Source organism: Temnothorax longispinosus, chromosome 2 (assembly GCF_030848805.1).
Source record: "Temnothorax longispinosus isolate EJ_2023e chromosome 2, Tlon_JGU_v1, whole genome shotgun sequence".
Taxonomy (NCBI): domain Eukaryota; kingdom Metazoa; phylum Arthropoda; class Insecta; order Hymenoptera; family Formicidae; genus Temnothorax; species Temnothorax longispinosus.
The window spans coordinates 9,171,107-9,187,622 of NC_092359.1; the positions used below are offsets into that span (position 1 = coordinate 9,171,107).

Below are 16,516 nucleotides of genomic sequence, written 5' to 3' on the forward strand. Positions count from 1 at the left end.
CGTGTATATACGTTCTGCGCGTATCCTTTCGCTTTCTACGAGTGATTCTGTGATTCGTGATAGAGACCTCGGGTGATCCTCACGGAAGCTGTTCCCAACCGGACGTTAGCGAGGGGTTGAAGAAGATTGTCGGGCTAGAATGGCTGGCGCGAGGATGGATCGGAAGATCACTATGTAAGTGACGATGTTGATTTATTTCGCACGAATTATAGGTAATTTGAATATTACAGTTTAAATATCGCGGTACAACGCATCGAGAATGTATTAATAAAAAGATATATTTTGCAAAATTGCTAAAAGCATATTTAGCTCATATAAATTGTTTGTTATAATCTTCATGTTTCTTTATCGCGATGTAAATTATTACGAACAATTTACCACACGAATTTCACGACGAATTCCTTTCCATTGTATTCTCTCTTCTCGCAACATTCAACACGGCCTGATATTATAATAATCCAGCCTGCAAGACTTTTTACGGAAAATACTTAACGTAATTACAGTCGTCGCAGCCTGTCATTAATTATACCTCCGGGCCGGTAAATTAAAATAATGCGTTTATGAATCCATGTAATTTTACCTTGATACCAAATCGTGGGTTGATCCCTAAGGTAGATTATTTTCCGCTATCGTATCAAGTACTGATTACCGACTAATTTACGTGAAGATCAGAAATATTACCCACCGCGCGCGTTTTTCACGGGCTCGGTCGCGATTTGCTACGCTGATACGAAAAAGCGTATCTCGTGTGCGCAAGAGAAGCTCCCTCAAAAATGCCTAATCGATTAGTTCGAAGCGGAACGGCAACATGTATCTGGTTAATCTATTATCCAGCTACTTGGCGTCCGATCTTCCGAGAAGTTATATACACCGTCTCTTGTACACATCGGCCTAAATAATAATTACTCCATTATGCCATTTTCTTTCGGAGGGAACGTGGCACAGATACCATCCTCTCCCGTTACAAACCTAAATCAGTGTTACTGCTGCATTTTTGCCACGTCGCAAATAGTAGAAATTGCTATCATCCTGGCGCGCATAATCTGTCTTTTTTGTACCCGATCTTTTGTACATTCCTTTTGTAGAATGTAGTATGCAGAAATGAATACAGAATAAAAATGTTACAGAAAATAATTGAACAATTTGAATGTAGATAAATATGGTATGACAGGAAAATATATTTTTCAATATATTTTTAATTATCAAATAAACTATAATAATTAAACTTTTTAATATATATAGCATAGAATGTAATATAATGTACTATGCATTTAAATAAATTACAATAATAATGCTGAGAAAATATAATATACGTTTCTTTAACTTAATGTACTTGATCATATTAGAATCTTGTACACGTATAAAATAATAGTATAGCTATCGAGAATATAACATCTTTAATGCGGGACCTGTTTCAAAACAGCATTACTTATTGCTATATATTCCACAGTAGCTTATTTCATAATTACTGTTCGCTATGGATTATCGCTTATGTTGGCAATCTCGAGAGTTATTAATTATTGGTTATCTTGCCTCACCCGTCATTTTGTCCCAGTTTCTTCTAAGTTCTTGTGCATCTTTGCTACGGTTCTCTTTATTGATATCAGCAAGTAATGATATCGATATCTTTTACGTCGATATCTAATAAAATTTAATGATTTATTCGCATTTTAAATTTCCACATTTTTTATTCTTTTTTAAACGACAGATTATTATGAAGAGATTAGGGATGAAGATCAAATTATAAAATTTTTGCGTGATTTAAATTGTAATCTTTAGAATATAACGCGTAATTTTTTTTCATATATAATTTTATACAAAGTGCGTGTTTAGTATATCAAATATATTTAAAAATAATAATTGGAGAAAGGAAGTAAAATATCTAGAATATTATACAAAATCTTGCAAAGTGTATGAAATACGTACTTTAAATTTTTAACTTAACCAGGACGAATAATCTATCGCGTTATTCCTTCTGAAGTATCGAGGATCTGACGCTAAACGCTCACCGTTCGGGAATAGTGAAAAAGGATGATAGGGTTTCGAAGACGAGAGGTTGCTCTCGATCTCGCGATCGATCGTCGCCGGTGGATCGTTCACCGCGTACCATCGGAGCGCCAACCAATCAAACGGGACATTAACCACAGTGCTCGGGAGGATCGTGCACTGGTTTGCATGCACCGAGAAAGGAAGCGATCACGAGCGATCTAGCTACTCCGACAGTTGCTGATGTGCGTGCGTTTGCTCATGCACACGCGTGCCGTACAATGCCTGAATGCAACGGAATTGCATTTAGAACCGTAGTGCCTTCAATTAACTGGAGATATACCGGAGGGCTCTCCGTTTTACCGGAATTTTGCTTTCGCGTTCTTACGGTACAGACAATCCATTTATCCCGATACCGCTTATGCGCTTCTTGCTTTTGACTTTGCTAAACTTCTTTGGACTATTTAATTTGAGCAACGAAATTCATCAATAGCAGCAAATTAATGACAGCAAGCGTAAATACCACGCAAAGTTACGTATCATTCAGTATCATACTATGGTGACTGTAAGATTCGATGATACTTATTGCGTGTGCCATTACACGTAATTCCAGTACTCATAGATCGCCGAAAGAAAAGTCGCATACGAAATAAGATATAATATCAGAGCTCCCGATATATGTGCGCGAGATCGTGTCAGCGATATGCTAACTATAGATCACGATACATGAGTTATGTATGCATATAACGTGACATATATATACATATACAAGCAAAAGTATATACACGAAGGAATACCAGATCGTATAGTGTGTGGTTAATTTACAGCTACTTCTAGAGCTTGTATCCTCCCGGTTCCCGGTCTTATCTCTTATAACGTTGTTGTCAATACATCGTGGATTGTAATCGCGGAAATGCTCCAGTTTCTTTGATCACGAACTGAGATCAATGTAATCTTCATTATGATCAGCTTTGTTTGAGTCTTCCGTAAGTGCACTCGACGACAGTCAGTATCTTATTAATTTTAAAGACCAACACAAAGGAATCTATTAATAAACACTATACCGGAACAATCAGTCAAAAAGAGCAATTTCACTTCTTATTTACATAAAACTCAAGATTATTATTAAGAAACACCATTATTATAAAAGTTAAAAATACAAAAATATATTTATATGACGATTACCGTAATTTACAAAATGCAGAAAGGTGAAAAAAATCATTTGTTACGCGTCGCGTGGTCTTCCGTCATCACTGGTGTTGTCGTATCGAGAAGCGCATGGATCATCTCATTTAATTGAACGATTAAATCCCGTTGATATATCTTAATCTTGCTTTTACGAGCGTCCGTGCGCGATACACGCCGATTTTTCGACTCCGTCCGCCGGCGGGGATGATAGAAGCGCCCAACGCGGAAGCTTTTTCACGGGTGACTCGACAGGAATGTCGTCCTCGCGCTTTACGATCTTACATCACAATAAATGTCGTGGCGCATATTCAAGTTCTGTTTGCGCGAGCTCCAATTTCATGCAGCGGTAACCGACGCCCACAGATCCGTTCGTGCGCCGATCTAAATCCTAATGAAGCGATCGCGGAAGAAGATGACCGGGATTTTCCCGGCGATCCGAATTTTACGAGCGACGTCGTCGTGTAGCCGTAAGAAAAGCTCGCGTAACCGGCCGATAGCCAGGCTTCGGCTGAAAACACCGAATTAACGTGACTTTTCTCGCCGCTGCCACGCCTGCCTCATTATCCATCCGGGGCGTAATGAACGGTAACTCGAATACTAACCACGGGTTAACGTATCATTGTAGGTCTTAACTGCGGGTTAATGGATTCCGTGTGCGATCTTATCAATATATAGACGAGAGAAATCGTAATCACGCACATGTGAACAATTTATCTGTTTCCGTTCGTACATCAATTTGTACCGCATACAAAGAAGACTATATTGTTATCATTGTTAGAGAAATTATAACCATAGGAACAATATTTAGCAATATTGTAACATTCGTATCGGTACTCCATTCTGAAAATTACAAATCTGTTTATCATTGCGTTTAGAAATAAATATTATATTACGATCGCAAATTTATATTCAAATAGACGTGAATGTATTGAATTATTCCTCATACAATTGTGTACAATTGTGATATAATAATGCCCACAAAAATGAGATTACGAGTAATAATTACATTGGAGTAAAAAGAGATATTGTCAAAAGATTGACCGATATTAATGATGTTATAGAAAGCAATAAAAAAAATATATATGTATGTATATCGATACACATTCCACGTCCGGTTACGCTGTATAACATTTGTATCTTTTATTCATTGCAAACCACGCAGTGCACCGCTGCAGTGCAGTGCTGCTTCGTGATGCGTAAAATTCAGAGAAAAATCCTCGATCTTCCGTGACACTGCTTTCGTCCGTCGTCTTTTTCTGCCTTTCCCTTGACTTCTTCGGTTGCGGTCTGATTCTCGCGTTCCAGGCGATTAGACTGTGGCCCATCAAGGGCACGGGCAATCGTTCCTCGCCGGGCTGCTTAGATGAAAAACTATATTGTGAGTTACCAGTTACTCGCTCGATCGGTCTTCACCGCAGAAATACTCCAACGGTTTTCCTTTCCGAAGAGATTCACATTGCGTAACCAATCGTATCAGATAGCTCGTACACATTCGCTTATTCATTTTAGACATCGTTTGTTCTGTTCATTCTGTTCTGCTATTTGTCTGTATTTATTATTCAAAACTTTGCGAATTTGTTTAATCCCTAATAGACATTTAATGCAAAGATAACTGCTAAAATTCTCCGAAAAAATAGTTTAGTTATTTTGTCTTGTGTATGACATAGGTATGTATAAACAGTCAGTGCAAGTAATTACATAATCTCAAATTCCTCTTGCTGTTATTTCTTTTGTCTTGTGTCTCACACCTTTTCGTAACATTATTTTACTTCTTCCATTCGGGATCAATATTCGTTCACGCTATTTCTGCGTTTCCCATTGTTCCTAAAGAACAATTTCCTCTCTCTCTCTCTCTCTCTCTCTCTCTCTCTCTCTCTCTTCCTGTTCCTCTCTCTTGATTCGTCGTATCAAAGGTGAGAGGAAGATAACAGCAAGTGGAATTTTAAGTGGCTGTTGAAACGTTTATAGTCGGTTTTGCCTCGCAATTCTATCGGTGAAGTACGCAAATCTTGGTAGGTCAGGTCAGCTGTTTCCATCACGCACTCTAATATTGCCTATCCATTACGAGATATGTAATACAACCTATCTACATGTAATATAGATTTCCTCACTTCCACCTATAATCTTAGCTATAATTCCATAATAAAATGCAATTTTATTCTCAGATCTAATATTCAACTAGCTATGTTCTCAACGATCAAACGATCAAGCATTTATCTGAATTTATTCATGTTTTAAATAAAAACGGAAGATTTAATTAATTGTAATACTTCGACGATTTTCATCAATTATTATTTGTATAATAATACGGAATATTTTTTAAAAAACGATAATTATAAAAGTGCGGTGTTTTCACATTCCAAGCTGCTTATCAGCTCATAGTTAAGATAGGCCGCTCTTACATCGCGTAAGGCTGAGCGCAGCAAGCGCGAATATAGTGAATTGGATGTAATGAATCTTGAGTAGTCAGGTGGACGTAAATTGATATTCATAACTGACGCAGAAGCGATTACCGATCGTGACCGGTCGACGGCATATTGCGCGCTCTTATGACCGCGACCGAGGCAGGCGGTCCAGAAAACTGATCGCGTAACGCGATTTCTGACTGACCATTATGTGTAGGCGTGCATGTACGCGTGTGTGTATGATCTAAGATAAATTTATTGGCCATTTAAAGCCTCGTTTAAGCATCCATTTAGTTATATACTTATTTTTAAACTACTCTTCATCAATTACGAATATTTATTTTTATCAATCAATAAAAATAGCCCTAATTTTTAAGATATGTAGCGTTTTAATGATCTAAATGTTAATGTTTATTTAAAAATATACATATGCACAGTATATTTAAAAGAGTTTTAAAAGCTTCTCGCAATAATTCGCAAATCTGTGGAATAAGTTCTGTTATTTTTAGAAAGTGTGATAATGGACTGTGATGATGTTTTCGATATCAGACAATGACTCCGATTTCGAATCGTCATATAACGGGTTTATCTGATTTGCATCGATCATCATCGAGTGCATCAACGATCACATCGATCGATGGATTGTATGTAAAGTCAACGATATGACATAGCAATATTTCTCGATAAGATTATTATTCATTAATAATCTTTATTAATGTAGATTTGTATATAATTGTGCCACTCTAAGCGTAGTAAAAAAGATGGGGTGAACAGTAATCGCCTACGGAGATATCTCGCTTTAAATGGCGGGGGATATCCTGCTGCAAATGGCGACTCACAATAATTATATGCCGCTATTACATGATCGCTCACAGCGAGGAATACGTCTGAATTTTATTCGCAATAGTACCGCAAGTTTCACAGGTTTCCCGGCAATCACCGAGTTTCGACTCGAAGTCACGAACTTCCATGCAAAGTCAATTACGGTGTTCAACTAGCCGAGGTACCGGGTGTTCCGTTAAATCGTGAGCAAGTGACAAAATTCACGATGGCGATTAGATAAAGAGAAACACGGATTCGGCAGAATACCTCGTTTCTTTTTCGAAACAGTATGGCTCATGATGATGAATGCGTAACTCCTTGTTAAAAGTTCAGTTACCTTTATACCTTTACACCTTTACACTAAGTATAAATTTACATGTCTCTGTAGGCTACCGAATTTTCCAAGAATACGCCATTTTTCGTGTATTCGTATTTGACTGTGAACTTGTGGAAGCTGAACAAACTATGCACAAGAGAATTAACAAGATAAGTCCGTGGTAGCAGATAAAGCAAATTTACAATATGTATGAGAATGTGGAGAGATTCTTGACCTTTAATTTTTATCGCCCAAGAGATATGGGTATGTTTATAAGCGGCGACATGAGTACGTAATGGGATAAAATGTCGAGGACTATGCACGTGTTGTGAATTTGGGATGCACTTCCTTGGATTTACGACACGTCGCGCCTTGACGTTTTGCGTCTGATCAAGCTGAATTAATCAAGATGTATGTGAGCACATTATCATCATCATCCTTTTAACAAAAAGAAGGAATAACGGTGTTCCATTAATGCGTCTTTGTCAAAACAAATAAAAAACGTCTAGTTTAATTAAATTATCCTTATCTCCGTGCACACCGGCAACGAGCGCGCCTTTTTTCTCCTCTTCGCGAAATGAGATTTGCGGTAATAAGGATCCGTTCTCGCGAGGACGCGTCATACAGACGAGCTCGCGACCGGTTGCCACAAAACGTGCTCGATTATGTCACGCTAATGTAACAGGCGAATCCGCTGTAAACGGACGGGGCTTCATAATTAACCGCGTTACCGCTTCCGACGAGGTCTACATGTGTATTCCGTAAGCGGTGGTAATTTTGACGTTTTTCCGTAATCTGATAAACGTTTGTAATTGCTTTCCGCGCGGCAGTCTGTCTTTGATGGAGCGTCGCGTCAGTGGAATCCGTCCGTTCCTCGCGAACTTGTTTTCTTTGTTGTCACGTGTATAAACGATCAATGACTCGCGAACGTCAGCGGAGCGATTTAAAGGCTAACTAAGGATGCTATTCAACTCGCCGCGTAAGCGAATCGCGCACGAATAATCTCGTAATTGCGTCGGGATAATTTGATGACCGGGTTCCGCTCACTTCTGTATAGAGATCTAGTTTTTGCATCTTGTCACGCGAACGCCGGAGTAGAGTTATTACCTGTGCAACAGGTGCTGGATTTAATCCATATATCGCCGAGTGTGTCATGCGATAGTTTGCCTTACATACAAGATTATGTTCCACTAACACGTCGTTTCTTCAAATAAAGTAGTTTTTTAGAATTTATTATAACATCTCAGAAAATTATATAAAATTTATATATCTACTTTCTGAAATATTATACAAATTTTAATTAATGCTCCTCAGAAACATCTAATATTTAATCTAAATATAAGCCAATTTACTTACTTTTCTGTAAATTATTGCTTTTATTTTGTTCTAAATCGCACTGCGGAGCTATTGGTTCGTGAGATCGCGCCGATAATCGCAAAGAGATAATCCCACGAGTTCCGCGTGATCGATCGGTGACGAAAGCGAACGAGATGTATGTAACATTGTAACCCGAGGAGGTGATTTACGTCACGACCTTTCTCCGGGCCGAGATTGCGCACGTATAAATCCCGACTTTCTTCGCTTTCGTGACGGGGCAGGGATTTCCGTGCGGAATGAGGGAGCGGCGCGGCCGAGGAAGAGGACAACGACATTGACTGTCGTCGTGACCATGACTCGACGCCGTTGCAATTACGATCGAGTCTTCAGTCAGCCGGCCAGTCACCCAATCCCTCTTTCCATCTCCGTTTTCTCCCTTTTCCCTCTCCTTTTTTTTTATCCATTGTATACACTTCGGCGCGGCGAACGACGAATGATCGCGCGGCGTGACCACGAAGAGCACGAAGATATGACGATGAAGAGCACGAAGATGACGGGCGGGACGGACAGAGAGGGCGGGCGAGATTGACCTTCGTGGTGGGACTGACCTTCAGCAGTGATGGTATCAGGCGAGTCAATCGGGAACATGAAATGTCAGTATGTATCGAGATGATATTCGCGAACGATCATAACGGTTAAGTGTATTTTTTCCTCTCGACGATTTATGGCAGATCTCTATCTTACGGCAGTTCACAGTGAGAGAATATTTCATTAGTCATATTATGCAACAGTGGTAATCTGATTGCGAAAATCTTATAAATGTGGCATATAAAGCAGAGTGTTTGATACATATTTAAATATTATTTTGATTTAAGAACTGATCCGTAAAGCTATACTTTAAAGTATAATACCTTTTTACCTTATCTATGCTCTTATTAAGGTAGCCAATTCTTAGTGCTATGACCAGAGGTAATCGTAATTAATTGCACAAGAAAGCGAGCTTTTAATCATTATAAAGTAAATAAGTACCAATAAAATAACAAATTAAGATATACATAAAATTATATAGGTAAATAAAACGGTTCGTTTATTAAATTAAAAAAATTGTAATTATTTTTTATGAAGATCATAGAAAGTTTTACAATAACTTCGCAAGGAGAGAGTTAAAAAATTTTTGAATCACGCGTCTATCGCGTCAGTAATTTTCGCCGCTCAAAAATCCGCTGTAGCCGGAAACAGCAATCGCCAGCGACACGGCCGGTGACCCCGGCGTATCGCTACGATCTTCGCTTTCGCCTTCGCGGTTTCTCGCAATAGGTAATATCTGATGAACGATCGGCCCTTCGAGTTTATTCTCTATACGGCGAAGAAGTCGAGTCATTCCGCGGACGGATTCCGCGCCTGTAATCAGGAGTATCCACTAGCGTCATAATTTCGAAATAGTTCAGAAAGAGAAACGGAGAAAAGAGGAGGAAGATTAGAGGGAAAAGTATAGCAGAGAGACGGGAGAGCAGTAGCGATATGTAGGCGCGGGCGCGCGCAAAGAGGGCAACGAAATCGTTCTGAGGGCTGCTTCCTGGACTTCGCTATGGCGAAGGCATACCTGGAAATCGGCGGTGGCCGCGGTGGTAATAGGGAAACAGTTTCTCCCTCTTACAACTTCCCTCCGCTCGTGCGCATAGAAGTACGTATATCCGGCGGAGCGCACGAGGTGCACCGCCGACACACATAAAATTCCGCGCGTAAACCTCTTACGAGATCCTGAGCGGTCCTGTCGGCGAAGACTCCGCGTCGGCTTCCGCTTCCGCCAACTGCTGTTGCTGTTTTGTTGCTGCTGTTGCTGCACGTAGAGCGATTGCAAGTAGCTATTCTGATTTTCATAAGACCGCATCTCCGGTGGATGAGTGATGTAGACGAGTAATTGCAACGAGGTTTCCGGAACATCGGAAAATTCGTGTTATAGAACGACGATTAACATATAGATTGAACGTTTCCTGAAATTCAACTTTATTCATATTTCATGAAATCCTAAGCAACAGCAAACTTCCATGAATAAATGTTTGATATAACATATATATGAGAAGTTAAAAGAAAAAGGAATAAAAGATCGATGAAAAGAGAATTTATTTTTCCTTGAATAAAAAATCTTGTGTAATTAAAATAATTTATAATCATAACCATTTATATGAGATGTACTGTACATGTATAAAAAAGTATATGACTTAAAAAAAAAAAGTATTAATTATGGTCTAAAAGTTAACAAAAAGCTGATAGTGTAAAGAAGGAGTAGTGTAGAAGGAATCTTCAAACTAAACAGGGCACCAACGCACGAATAAGGAAAGAAAAAAATTCCCAATTCGGGAAAAAGTCAGCGATTTTCGCATCAATGTGAAATCGTGGAGCGTGTAATTGAATGCGCAGATTCCGCTTAGCACGATCTGGAACGGTAGAGCACCGACCTCCCAGGAGACGATTAACTTTATGAGTATTCTTTCGCGGATGACTGACATCTCGAAATGCGGGCACGAACTCGTAAAAAAAAAACAATCGGTTGCACAGGCGGCACCAAAGTTAGAGGGTTTGTGCAAGTTGTATTACAGAGCACTGTGCCGCGGCAATAACTGGCGGTGACACTTTAACACGAGAACACAAGCGACGATGACACTCCTCTGTGTCATCCTCTGTGAACCAGTGTCGCGATTATCGCTGCAATTACTCTGGTACCGTTTCGGTATTAACTCTTTAACTGCAGTACACTGTAATCATAAAACGTTAGCATTCTACATCGAGTTTATGCCTTCTTTAAAGCTAAACATGAAATGTGCATTACCGAAAATATGCATTTTGCCAAAAAATGTTAATGTTTGGATACTATTTTAACTATTTACACATTACCTATAACACATTATATTTATAATCGGGGTACAATAGTTACAATTTGCATAATTATATAATATGTAATATGTAATACGAGATATAAATTCGATGTATTTTATGTGATTAAAGATAGTTTTACAATTAGATTGAAACCGGTTCTAAAATAAAGATATGAAAGTGTGTACTGATGATTTATTGCTAGATAGTATTGCATTGCTAGATCAACATAGATTGATCACACATCTGTGACAGATTTACCTACATCATTCAAGAGCAACCTTGACAAGAGCATCCGCGACAAATTAAAATTTTTTTTAGTAGCTAATTAATATTAATAACGTAAAGAGAGACAAGAAATAAGATAAGCTTGAGATAGATAGATCAGACATTGATTTCATTCGTGACGATTGATAGCTTTATGATCTGAATTTTCTGTTAATTGGACCGACTTCGACATATATATGTATATTTTCTAATTTTATCTTTATATATAAAGTTTTTTTTCGAAGCAAAGGTTTACGTTAAAAATTAATGAAGGATAACCGAAAACGAGCATCTGTAATATTATTAATTATATTTGAAGTTACCATTTATTGACGGCTTTATCAACATAGACTGATTACATCTCTGTGACAGATGAATTTTTTAATTATTCGAGTGTAAGTGCATGGAAAATGTGCATAAAATCGAGTGGTTTAGCATACAAATATAAATGGTTATAACAGAGGTATCGCGAGCGGCGATAAATAACTCTCATCGTCCGTCAAACATGATTTACAGCCACGCTTAAATGATTCTAATTAAGATCGTATCTCCCCGCGATCCTGCGGCGTTTCACCACTTCGCGATATAGTCCTCTCTCCCTCGTCGGCGAACGATAAAATATCGTTTGATCCGGGGTGCGCGGGTTGCTGCCTTTCGACCCTTTCCTCCGCGGCCCTTATAGGCATATAGGCCTGGCCTCGCGAGGGGCGCAAACGGTCGTTAAATCGACGAAGCTGACTTTTATGATGGCGGCAGTTTCTTCGATACCGGAAGACTCTCTTTTCTCTCTTCGCGCAAATCCCTTTTCTCGCGCGGTTCTCTTACTTTATCCCTTCGTGCATCTGCATCGTGCTCACTACGACCGAGGCCGGCCGATGTGTTCCCTTTTACGAGGCCGACTCTCGCAGCTTCCATCGTGGCAGGCGCCTTCTTCTTCTTCTTCGTCTTCTACGTCTCTCTTAACTGCATCGCTTGGACGTTCCGCGCGGACCGATGGAAAGCCGGGATCGTTAAAGGTACAAACGATCGATGATCGTTCCTGCTATTATATTTTCCACCGAGTAATTTTACGCCGCCCGTTGCGCCAGCGGACCCGCGAATAAATCGCTTTATCCATCTTCACAATTACCGCTGATCCGCGAAGGTCCTTTTTAGGGGTAAGTTCGAACTAGTATACATGTATGGACTTGAATGATACATTGAGAATGTAAGATAAGTATCGGAACAAGTCGCTTCTTACTGGCAGAATGAATAAAAAAGTAGGCAATGTCAGCGAATTGTTTTATCGCTACTCTCTAAATCGTAATAAAAACGAGATATTTATAACGAGCAATTAAATACGAGACTTCATTGATATGTAAGAAGCTATCTAAATATTCCAACGGTCTGCGGTATTCGCGCGAGAACCGAACACTATAAACTCAGATACAGTATGTATCAGCAGGAAAAGCTCGCGAATACATGTCCGGCAATGACTTCAACATATTACGCAACATTATTATATTGTACGCCACTATGCACCGATGCATTTGTGCCGGTACGGAAGCGCGTGAACACGCGAATCGCCTCGCGGCCGACGCAACGGAGCATCAAATCTCTCTTCCTCGTAAAGGAGCACGGACAAAATGCATTAACAGAAACATACGTCCCACGTTTTGCTTTTTCCCCTTTTTTGGGGAGATTCGTCTCGTGCCTTAATGTCGATCATCGCCGAGGTTTTTAGCGCTAATCACGGCAGACAGCTGGGAACGATTACTGAGGTACCAGCCGTTGTTCGGCCGTTGCATCTTCATTCGTGGATAATTCCGTGTATCGCTCGCCCCAGGACACTTCAATCTTCCTCCGAAGCGGTACAGCTTGGCTTAACCATAGACTCCGAGCCGGCGAATTGATCGCTATGCCTCGCGCACGACTTACATAATTCGCGCAAGTCGAAAGTTTAGGCACGAGCGACTCTCATGATTATTATTACGTGAATTATTGCTGGTGTTATTGTTCGAAAAAAGTAGAAGCTATTTATATTCCCGCAATTATGTCGGCCTTCTCGATTAAAAGTGAAATACGCAATACGGTATACTATACTTATTGGAATATAAGAAAAGGGAAAAGAGCCGGTATATAATAAGCTCGAAATCAATTAAAATGAAATAAATAGTAGTTATGCGTTATATAAAGCATGTGTTAATCACGTTGCAAAATGTTGCAAAATGTATTGTAAAATACTACTTGCTTTACAAAAGTAGGTAAAATACTTGGATGATCATCCTTTCGCTAATTTCATTATGTTGCAATGCGTGTTACAAGTGCGCGATGCGTGTGAAGTAATAATTTCAATTAATTACAATTAATTGCTGCATATATTAATAGAAGAGGTACAAAGAGTAAGCAAATGAAATACGTCATTGAGGATCCCGCTCGAAGATCGGGAAGTGCCGTAGTGGGAAGTTTCCCCTCTTCAGCATAGGTCGTCGTTGTGTTTGTACGTTGACCTTAACGGTGCAGGACAGGCCTCGCCACCCACCGTTTCTCTCGGCGAAGCGCATACGAAGAAACACTCTCGCCGACTCGTTTTATGCAGGCCGAACCCCTCTCACTTTCGTATTTGCATGCCGAACAAATTTTTTTGCCGCCACGCACGCCAATGCGGCGTGTAGGTGATCTCTCTATTATGATGTTTCGTGCGCGAGTTAATGCTCTTGCAGCCCGACAAGGTGTAATTTCGCGGCGTACATTATCCGAATATCAGGATCCGTCGCGGAACTAATCGGCCCTACGGCCCTACGGATCGCGGTAGGAAGGAATGTTAAAACCGTGAGAAGAGAATCAAGTCTGTGCGAGATTATAATAATACCGAAGAGTTTCAGTATAATAACAGTAAAAACTGCAGGCTATCGATATCTGCATAATATTCTAATCACGACGCTATACAAATAACGACAATGACCTCGACAATGAATACACGTAACGGATGACAGTATTGTGAGTCCATTTGCAACAAATCCTCCAGCTATATTTACGGATAAGGATTAGAGCTTTGAAGAATTATACATTCAGTTGATGTCAATTGATACTCGTGTTGTACTCCGCCACAATGTCGACGGGCTAATTAAATACCGCGCCGTAAAAGACGCGGGCATTGAGAAATTTTGTGGTCGCCGTAACAACGTCGCGTCCGGCGGTGCTATAATCATTGCAGTGTCAAGGTTACTAGCGGCGACGTTCGTAAACGCTCGTCAACATCGGTGTGGAAGACAGCGACCGTACACTCCGATCCTGCCTATCGGCCAACAGGCGAGGAGGAACAGCTGTTAGCCGGCTGATGACGCGCAAGGTCGCTCCGTTACCTCGAGATTTCGAGGTCGACCGCGCACCGCGCGTCTCTTCGTGCCGGAAAATGAGGGAGAGGGATGTGAGGAGAGATTCGCGCTCTCGCCGTTCATCTCCGGACAGAATGGGCCTTCCATCGCGTCGTAACAGTATATTCGCGTAGCATCTATCGCCGCGGTTAATTTCGCGAATCACCGTGCAGCGCTCGGTGCTCGAGCGGTAGCTCCGAGACGAAGCAGTTAGTCAGCCGGATGAAGTAAGACCTACTTTAACTCTCCTCTGCGGGATGTGCAGCGCAAGGAGTGCACATTCCTGCAGTCCCGAACAGAAACTTTGCCAAGACGCAAAAGATGATCCTCCGTAATCTTCGTATCTGGGTAAATGGAATTAACATTGCGACGTGTAGCCCGCGAAACGTTGTTGCCCACTTCACGACCCTCTCGCTGGATTCGAGTGATTGATAGCCACGCGGTTAATTTCGCGGAGGAGACCGCAATAAGGTACGTGGGAGTTGTCTAGTTGAGACGTGCGGGAGAACTCGCGCGAGACAGTTGACTTCAATCTGCACTAGCTGCGAGCGAACTTCGATTGACGCCGCCACATTTTCGAGATTAGAATCTCTTCCCCACTTTGAAGACGTTTGGCGGTTTGACGAGGAAGGCATTAAGCGCCCGTTTTTCTTATCTCTTCGACAACCCAAGAATGCACACTTATAGCATCGCCACTCGCGGAAGATTGCTAAGATTGCGGCGTTCATTATTCCGGGAAAATAACGTTCGTTTATTGCGGTCATGTTTTACAGTTGGATCACGAGGATGTCATCGTTGTCTTCAAAGTTCTCAGTGTCGTTACCGCGTTGAACATTATCTTTCAAAGGGATTGAAACCAACGTGTGCCGTTTAAGATAATGGTTCGAATCTCATATATATTTTTCGTTTCCGAATAAGCTCGCACGCTGACGTGCTGGTCATACGCCGCTATTGTGATTCCATTACAATGCCAAACGATTGTAACATTCTTTGAAAATAGCTGCAAGGGTGGAGATGATTCAATCATGTTCAACCATGTTCAACCATCGGTTTGCGTTATCTCATATCCGTCGGTGAATCTTAAGCGTTTTCTCTCTCGGGGCGCTCACGACCCCGTCGCGGCGTGAACGAAATATTCACACATCGCGCGTCCGTTATAGTATCCCCCCGAAGACATTCTCCGTGTTCGCCAAGTGGCGGCGACGGCCAAGCCGCGGCAAGGCCATTCCGTTACCACTAGTCGCCAAGGTCAGTCCACACGGGGAAGAAATCGAGGGTGATGACGGCGCAATCGCCGTCCTTTACGCCGCGCGGCAAAGTAGCCGTTAATGCCGCGGTGTGGTCTTCCCTTATGGTCATCATAACGCGCATCATCTGACCGTTTTCAAGGAGACGGTTAATTTCGCGAGCGCGGTAGCGACGAGGGGAGGAAGGAGGGGGTTAGGCAAACCGGGGGTTCTCTTCTCGGTAGTCCCGAGGCGGGCATGGCCGACCTACTCCGCGATAAATAATACATAAATCGCGAGGCGTACTTTGAAATTGTTTTACATGGCACGGAGCTGGGCCGTGGGCGATGCATTCATTAGATCGTTTTACGAACCAATAACAGAGCACGTTGCGGCAGACGCCACGGTAACAACGTGTCAGTCGTTCTAACGGGTCTTCCTCTGCTTCTTTTCCTATCTCCTCCTCCGCCACCTCCTCTTTCTCCTCCTTTTACTTCGCTCTCCTGCCGCCCCTCTCGCTCCCTCGCGAACAGTCGGCAACCGACATTTTCGCTATTTCGCCATGTTAAGCGTCCGGGAAACATAGCGCGCCGATTTGTCCTGGATAAACATTCCTGTGACCCGCGCGCCGAGAAGCGCGGAGAGGAAGAGACAGATTACTTATCTTTGTATCACACATTTGTTCATGCAGAGGCCGGAAGCTAATTACGAAAATTATACACGTCTTATGTAAATTGTAAAATAAACTGCTCGCGGGCA

At 41.3% G+C, this 16,516-nt stretch overlaps 1 protein-coding gene across 1 annotated transcript in view; it reads left to right on the forward strand.

Moving 5' to 3' along the window:
- The first annotated feature begins 48 nt into the window (after positions 1–48).
- Positions 49–16,516, forward strand: part of LOC139808350 (uncharacterized) — a 63,311-nt gene continuing 46,843 nt past the window's right edge. Inside the window, exon 1 of the mRNA XM_071770228.1 lies at positions 49–174. Within this exon, the coding sequence (XP_071626329.1) occupies positions 140–174 (35 nt within the window). The 5' untranslated portion in view covers positions 49–139. The remainder of the gene's footprint in view (positions 175–16,516) is intronic.